The sequence below is a fragment of the Prenolepis imparis genome, unplaced genomic scaffold (assembly GCF_030444845.1).
Source record: "Prenolepis imparis isolate NDT839.2.m4 unplaced genomic scaffold, iyPreImpa1.0 SCAF_40, whole genome shotgun sequence".
NCBI classification, from domain to species: domain Eukaryota; kingdom Metazoa; phylum Arthropoda; class Insecta; order Hymenoptera; family Formicidae; genus Prenolepis; species Prenolepis imparis.
The window spans coordinates 83,622-92,387 of NW_028141198.1; the positions used below are offsets into that span (position 1 = coordinate 83,622).

Below are 8,766 nucleotides of genomic sequence, written 5' to 3' on the forward strand. Positions count from 1 at the left end.
AATGACAAAATATTATTATTAGAGGAAAAAGAACTAATAATATTTTTCAAATATTATTCTCTTTCTGTAAAAGGCTATTGTGGGACCACGAATGGAATTTTTGGACCTTGTCCCAGAATGGCCTGGAAGTCAACACGACAGCCGAATCTTCCAAAATTCTCGAGTTTTTATGCGATATCAACAACGCGAATTGGCAGGAATATTGGTTGGGGATGCAGGATATCCTTGTCTCCCATTTCTCTTGACACCCTTTAGAAATCCACAGAATGAAGAAGAACAGAGGTAAAGAGTAATTCTAAATAAATTTATTTAAATAAATTTAAATAACCATAGAAAGATAAAAATTGGGCAAAGAGAGAACAACGCGGTTATTAGTGCGTGAAAAGTCAGAAAGACAATAATTTAATATTCTTAAAGATACATTAAGCGCGAACGTTTCGGCTTATGTAACATTTAATTTTGCAGAGACCTAAATTTAATTGTTGTTAAATTTAAATTTAAATAAATATATAATCATACGCCGTTAAAAATTTAATATTATATAATAAGAGTATATAATAAATAATATCTATTTTCATTATATACAGATATAATCAAATTCAATCACGAACGAGAATGGTTGTGGAGAGAACGTTTGGAGTTTGGAAGAGACGATTTCCTTGTTTAGCTAGAGGATTATCTTTAAAACTAATAACATGTACAGCAATTGTATCAGCTTGTGCAGTTTTGCACAATTTATCCTTACAATTTAGAGATATTCTCCCAGAAGAACCAGATGACGATGCAATTGAAAATGAAAATGTCGAAGAATTGCATCATAATGATCCTCATTGGCAGCCTGTTGATGGATTTATTGTTAGGCAGAACGTAGTTCGTGATTTGTTCCAGTAAATTGACTTAATTATATACAGTGTATCGTTGCAAGTATAAACTAAGGGCCTGATCTAACAATTGAAAGTAGTGAAGCATTAATTCACATATCTAGATTATGCAATTATAGTTTTTCTAACTTTAACAATAAGATGCTAAATCAACAACATCCACTCTTGAACACCATAGATTCCTATATAGAGCCACTTTTAAAGCGCGTCTTCAACAAATCCAATGTGTTTAAAAAGTGTTATAAAAAGTGCCCGATTCTGTTGTTTCCTGTAATCTAATCTACACTGTGCAGTTGTTACATTAAAAGATGGATGAAATGCGCATTCTAAGCAATATAGAGCCCGCTCAATAAATTCCGCTGCCATTGGTAAATCCTCACTCAATTTACACAGTTCAGCTATCTGCAGGAGAGCGTCTACATGATAAGAATGTATGTTTATTATGCTCTGAAATATAATAATCTGTATTAACATTTATATTGTGTGTATATATATACATATATGCATTGTGTGAATATTAATATAAATAAAAAATATTTTTGTTAGAGTTTTCCACAGTACATATTATATTTGATAAATAAAATATCAAAGATATGTTATACTATTATATTTATAATATCAAAGATATGATAAATAAAAAATCAAAGATATGTTATACTATTATGATATGACAAATCTAATATAATTTACACTATTCACTTACAATTATGTTCTCTGGATTTAAACTTTCAACAGCTTGCAAAAATTTTAATTGTATCTGTTTGTACGAAGTGCTATGCTTATATACAAAATACTGTACATTCCCTGTAGTCTCTATAGAATAATCCAAGGACATTGTTAATCCAGATTTACCAATCGATGGCCAATTATCTCGTGGGCAAACCAACCATGTCTTTTTCAAGTGTCCAAGACGGCCTCTATTTTTTTTTTTGCTATAAGAGAAGAGAAGATAATTTTTTTCATTTAATAATTTAGAAATTATGTATATGTAAGTATGTATAATTATAGGTATACCTTCGCTCAGCTTGTACAGTTTTACTATCAAAGATTCTCTTCAATTCATTATATGGATTCAAGTGTTTGTGCTGTATGATCAATATGTCTTCTTTAGATTTTTTATTAATCCACTGTGGCTCTAAAACTTGATTACTACAACTCGGTAGCGGCTCTCCAAGTAATTTGTTCACCTCCCATATGCTTCGCTCAATCTCATCTTCATTGCATTCCACATCATATTGTTGACTCTTGGCTTTCTTATTCTCCAATTTCTTACGTTTTTTCTTCTTTTTTCCAGATTTCGTGTCATTGCAATTCGTATCTAAAGCCTCGTCTTGTTTATCACTGGCATCTTGTCTATCGTTGTCAGAGCTCTGATTTAACTGTGGATACGAGTTTTATCATTAACATCATTCTCGTCATTCGAAGACGAGAAATTTTGTAAAATATTAATGAAAAAACGTGTATATACCTTTGTACAATACACACGGAATATCTCGTCGTGTTATGCAGCGTTTTCATATAAATTCTTGTAGATCTTTATCATAATTGGTCAAAAAGCTTGGAATCCCGAACATTACCGAAGATGTATTCTTAAGCACGGACTTCGTCAAGATGGACTTAAGCTCAAACTCGTGTTCTTAAGATTTATCTATGCATGTGAAACTATCTTAAGATGGTTTTCGATCTTAAGACCGTCCTTGCCAAGACCATGCTTAAGACAAGTTTCGAGCAACGTCTATGAATTCCGCCCTAAATGCTGAGCAAAAGCACGTGTACGATATAGTCATGCGAGCAATTGAAAATGAAAATGAAACTCAGAGGTTATTTTTTATTGACGGGTTTGCAGGAAGTGGTAAAACATACCTATTTAACACATTTTTAAGTTATTCGAGGAAGAAACGAAATAATTCTTCCATGTGCTTCAACTGGAATTGCAGCCACACTTCTGAAAGGAGGAAGAACTTATCACTCTCTGTTTAAGCTTTCAATCCCAATTGATGATGGAGCTAAATCAAATATTAAAGGAAATTCTCAAGGTGCACGAGAATTGATTAATGCCAAATTAATCATATGGGATGAAGTGAGCATGACTGTTGGACATGCTTTAACAGCAGTTGATAAACTTTTAAAGAATTTGATGAAGAATCCTCGACCATTTGGAGGAAAAGTAATTTTATTTGCAGGAGATTTCAGACAAAATCTCCCAGTAGTGCCTCATGCACAAAAAGCAGCTATAATTGAATCGATTGTAAAATACAATCCTATATGGAGGAACGTAACTCAAGTTAAATTAAAACAAAATATGAGAATTGCGGAAGAAAAAGAATTTTCAAATTGGCTAATGCAACTCGGAGATGGTAAATTATCAAATAAGGATGGACTACATCTCGATACAATTGAAATCCCCAAAGATTTTATATCAAAAGAATCTCTTATTAATGAAATTTTTGGTGATAGAATCACCATGGAACGGATTAGAGAAAATCCAGATCGAGCGATACTTTGTCCTAAAAATGAGGATACTTTTAAAATTAATGACACAATCCTTTGTCAAATGGAAGGAGAGGAAAAGGAATATCTCTCAATTGACTTTATTGTAAGTGATGATCCACAGGAGCAATTAAATTTTCCAACAGAGTTTTTGAACTCTCTGACACCTTCTGGAATGCCAGTTCATCGACTTAAAATAAAAGTCAGTGCTATAATAATCCTATTAAGAAATTTAAATACTAAGAAAGGACTTTGTAATGGAACAAGATTTATTGTAACTAATTTGAAAAATAATCTAATTTATGGGGAGGTTCTAACTGGTCCTGCTCGAGGACAGATTGTCATCATTCCAAGGATAGATTTAATTACAAGTGATTTGGAATTGCCATTTAAATTTAAACGAAGACAGTTTCCTATTCGAGTATCATTTGCTATGACAATAAATAAATCACAAGGACAGAGTTTAGAAAAAATTGGGATTTATTTGCCACATCATGTATTTGCTCATGGTCAACTTTATGTGGCATTTTCTAGAGCAACCAAAAGGGAAAGTGTAAAAATTAAGATTGATGAATTTAGCAATCAAGGACATCTAATTGAAGGAAGTGAAAAATGTTTTACAAAAAATATAATATACAGAGAAATTTTGTAAATTGAAGAATTATGAAATTGTATGAGACCTAATAATAGCGGGTTAGCGGTGGGTACATTAGACGTAATCAAAAAATATTTGAATAAGGAAAAAAAATTGGTATAATAATTAAATAATAAAAAAAAAAAATTTGTATGAATATATATTTACTAAACTAATGTTTCAGATTTAAAACATATTAAATTGTGTGGAAATTAAAATAACAAAAAAAATTAATATAAGCAAACAAAATTTTAATTATAAATATTTAAGTTTATGCAAAACAAGACGCAAAATACAATATCAGGGAGTGAAAAAAAAATAATAGTAGTCATCTTCGAAAAATTTGCAACATTTGATATAAATTTCGTGAAAATCGGTCAAAAAATATGCAAGTAGTTCGCGGTAATACAGACAGAACAATTAATCTTTTGTGTTAAATCAGGTTTTATAAAGGCTTTATGAGAACCGCGCGAAGCGCGGTCCGAATTATAAAAGCTTTGAGGACCGCGCGAAGCGCGGTCCGAAACGCTAGTATGGTATAATACCTGAAACACTAATTATGGAATCCACTACGATGGATTTAACTGGGACACCATCTGCAGCTATAATAGTAAGATTATGACCTTCGACGGTTAAAAGTGATGAACAGGTCGTACAAAATCCATTTATCATACGAAATCGATAACGATGATTGCGTTTCACACGGAATATCTCCGTGTTAATAACAATACCACTTTCCGGATCCTGCAAATATTACGCTTATAATAAATCTGTAGGATTTTAATATGTGTGATAGACTACTTATTTTAATACGTTGAAATATATATTCTCATGTAAATCGTGATGTAAAGAACATACGAGTAACATATTATAAATAGCTCAATGCAAGGTGTTCGGTCTGTCACCCTGAAGACTCAAGTTCAAGTCTATCAATACGATTTTTTTTAATAATATATTAGAATATATAAAAATTATTTTAAAAAATATATTTTTAAAGGCGATTAACTTTAAGAATTTTTAAATATTGAAAAGATCAATTATTTTACAACTATCATATACATAAAAATGCAAAATAATTCCGTGAATAAATTAATGTATCCTGCAATAAATCAATAATTAATATATATATATATATATATATATATATATATATCAGGGACCCGGACCAAAACCGATAACCGTTCCATAACCGTTTTTTTAGTAGAACAGAAACCGTAAATCGTATTGAAATTCTGATAAATTTATAACACCGGAACCATAACCGGACCGTTAAATTATTTTCGGTTTACGGTTCTTTTCGGTTTTTTTTCTGTTTTTGCGCAAATGACGGAAGTGTCATGATAACTGTCTCCTCGAAGTGCAATATTATACAATTATAATTATAAGAGTATTTTTGTGTCGCCAGTGAAGAATAAAATTAAGCAATTATTGTAAACAACCCAACTGGCTTAATTGATCTTTATTAATTCGATATCATATATAAATATACAGACTACGTTTCGACCTTCGGTTCAGGTCCTTATCAAGTCTAAAATTAAAGGATAATACTATATAGAAGGAATCATTTTATAAAAGCATAGCGCAAACCAAGTTGAAAACAACAATTATTATAAAGTAAATGATTAAAACATACCTTACTTAAAATTTTTTTCTTTTTTCAACATGTTACAATTCTCTCATCTGTACTAAACGTTTCGTATAGATGGTAAAAAACGAACTAAGTTAGACTTCCTTTATTATTCTATCATAAATAGGGTTTAAATTCTCTGTGTCTTTATGTAGGTTAATCGTGTTGATAAATTTTTTTATATAAAACATTTCAGCTATCTCTCTTTTCCTAGTATGTGTTTCACGATGTAAAATATTAAAGGTTGTCCATTTAAAGTCATGTAAATATTCATTTCTATGTTTGCTTTAGCAATTATTAGACAAGATTCCCTTAACAATATGTAAGTTCTTATTATGGAAATGTTCATCAGATAACAAAATAGCGTGATCGACTAATTGTAAGTTGTTAATGATGTAACCAAAGCGTTATAAGCAAACATAGAAATGAATATTTACATGACTTTAAATGGACAACCTTTAATATTTTACATCGTGAAACACATACTAGGAAAAGAGAAAAGAGATAGCTGAAATGTTTTATATAAAAAAATTTAACAACACGATTAACCTACATCCTACATAAAGACACAGAGAATTTAAACCCTATTTATGATAGAATAATAAAGGAAGTCTAACTTAGTTCGTTTTTTACCATCTATACGAAACGTTTAGTACAGAGAGAATTGTAACATGTTGAAAAAAGAAAAAAAATTTAAGTAAGGTATGTTTTAATCATTTACTTTATAATAATTGTTGTTTTCAACTTGGTTTGCGCTATGCTTTTATAAAATGATTCCTTCTATATAGTATTATCCTTTAATTTTAGACTTGATAAGGACCTGAACCGAAGGTCGAAACGTAGTCTGTATATTTATATATGATATCGAATTAATAAAGATCAATTAAGCCAGTTGGGTTGTTTACAATAATTGCTTAATTTTATTCTTCACTGGCGACACAAAAATACTCTTATAATTATAATTGTATAATATTGCACTTCGAGGAGACAGTTATCATGACACTTCCGTCATTTGCGCAAAAACAGAAAAAAAACCGAAAAGAACCGTAAACCGAAAATAATTTAACGGTCCGGTTATGGTTCCGGTGTTATAAATTTATCAGAATTTCAATACGGTTTACGGTTTCTGTTCTACTAAAAAAACGGTTATGGAACGGTTATCGGTTTTGGTCCGGGTCCCTGATATATATATATATATATTAATTATTGATTTATTACAGGATACATTAATTTATTCACGGAATTATTTTGCATTTTTATGTATATGATAGTTGTAAAATAATTGATCTTTTCAATATTTAAAAATTCTTAAAGTTAATCGCCTTTAAAAATATATTTTTTAAAATAATTTTTATATATTCTAATATATTATTAAAAAAAATCGTATTGATAGACTTGAACTTGAGTCTTCAGGGTGACAGACCGAACACCTTGCATTGAGCTATTTATAATATGTTACTCGTATGTTCTTTACATCACGATTTATATGGAGCAAGTATTCTTATACAGTAACATCAATATAATCAAAAAGTAATTAAGTAATACATATTTGTTAGCCTATAAATCTACAATTGCCACTACATGTTAGACAAGAATTAAAATACTCGTTCTCTCCTTGTCTCTCTATCGTGCTGACGATACATAAAATATCGATAAAAAGGTAGAAATAAAAAAGCAATAAATTGCCAAGTCTAATAAGCGCCCGTGTCTTACATGTTGTATATTAGTTCACTCTGCGAATTATTATTTTATCATTATTATTTATCATTGTACAATTTGGAGACATATATATAAATTTTTGATACTATTTGTTATATATACGCACATATGTGCATAAGCATATATAAAATTTACAAAAAGTGGGTGCTTATTAGCCTTGCTACATTCCTGCCTTCTGCTACGGAAGGCCAGAAAGCATTTTCAGGCCGTATCTCGCGTGTAGCATGTCACGTGATTAGCACGGTAGAGGAACAAGGATAACATGATTATCGATCCTTGTCTCTCTACCGTGCGTCCGCGTGAGTAATGCAATAGTGTGTACGTGTACGGATATACACCACTACATAGAACCTGAAATTGGTTTTTCAACGTTGGTAACACTGAAACCGGAGTTTCGCGTTGTCACCGCGCGAGGTCTCTAACATCAATTCGGAGTTTGCCTGGGTCGCCTGCCGACCCTTAATAATAACTGGTTAGTTGAAGTATACGCTCAGGGGTCTCGGATGACGTTTGATTGGTCGGATCGCTAGTTCCTGGTAGCGGCTAGTTAGAACTAGATAACTGGAGACCCTAGATTTGGTATGGTTAGTAATTAATAATATAAATGCTTGATTTTAGTCTAAACAATTATATGTAAAGAGGAAAATCATTAATTATCCTTAAATTTTAAGTATTGGCGCAGGAAAAACAGTAGCGCGCAAAAATATGGTTTCGCGAAAATGACGGGACGTTACAGAAGCAAAGATTTCTTTATTTTGATTGGTCAATGAAATACTTTTCCCACAAGTAGGATTTCTGATTGGTCAAAAAATTTACATGTCTAGATATTAATGACTCTTTGGTTGTGAGGGTGCCGGCACATGCAGCGTAACTTGCGTAAGCGTAACCTGCGTATTCTAGTAATTTTAACAGAAGTTACGCCATTTTGGGCTCGAGATTCACATAGGGCGTATTTTACGTAAATGTGAAAAAAGCGTAACTAATTTAACCAATCACAGATTAGAGTTTCTGTTAGACATTCTAACAGAAATGCAAAACAAATTTGTGATTGGTTTTCGTAACTTACGCATCTGAAAAGGTACGCGTCATGTGAAGCCCGGACATGTGTGAAGCGTAATATTTGTAGTATATCTGCACTTAGTACCTCGTGTGTTTTTGAGGCTATGTAAAAAGATTATCGGTGATACCATGGTAGACTCGTCATTACAAAAGGTAAAACTAATTTATATTTATATTGATTACGTTATAATTAATAATATATAAAGTTAAAATTCTAATACGAATCTTTTATATTAATAGGTGATTGTGGGATCAGAATACATAAATTCTGATTTATTATTACTTATTATTTGGAAACGGTGGCAGAGATGGAAGAAGAAGAAGCAAACAGTTCAACAGTGGAAAATTAGAAAAAA

General features: G+C 31.2%; 1 protein-coding gene across 1 annotated transcript; it reads right to left on the reverse strand.

The window, feature by feature from the left end:
- Window positions 1-1,079: 1,079 nt before the first annotated feature.
- On the reverse strand, window positions 1,080-2,591 carry LOC145947061 (ribosome quality control complex subunit TCF25-like). Its single transcript, XM_083056835.1, has 4 exons — window positions 2,583-2,591; window positions 1,896-2,260; window positions 1,585-1,813; window positions 1,080-1,328 (listed from the first exon to the last, which is right to left on the reverse strand). Exons 1-4 carry the CDS (start codon window positions 2,589-2,591, stop codon window positions 1,080-1,082), a joined length of 852 nt encoding a protein of 283 aa, XP_082912961.1.
- Window positions 2,592-8,766: the final 6,175 nt, after the last annotated feature.

Coding starts and splice junctions, on each gene's coding strand:
- LOC145947061 (XM_083056835.1), bottom strand. Junction 1,814..1,895: donor ACTGTACAAGCTGAGCGAAG/GTATACCTATAA, acceptor CTTCTCTTATAG/CAAAAAAAAAAATAGAGGCC. Junction 1,329..1,584: donor TAAATCCAGAGAACATAATT/GTAAGTGAATAG, acceptor ATTATATTTCAG/AGCATAATAAACATACATTC.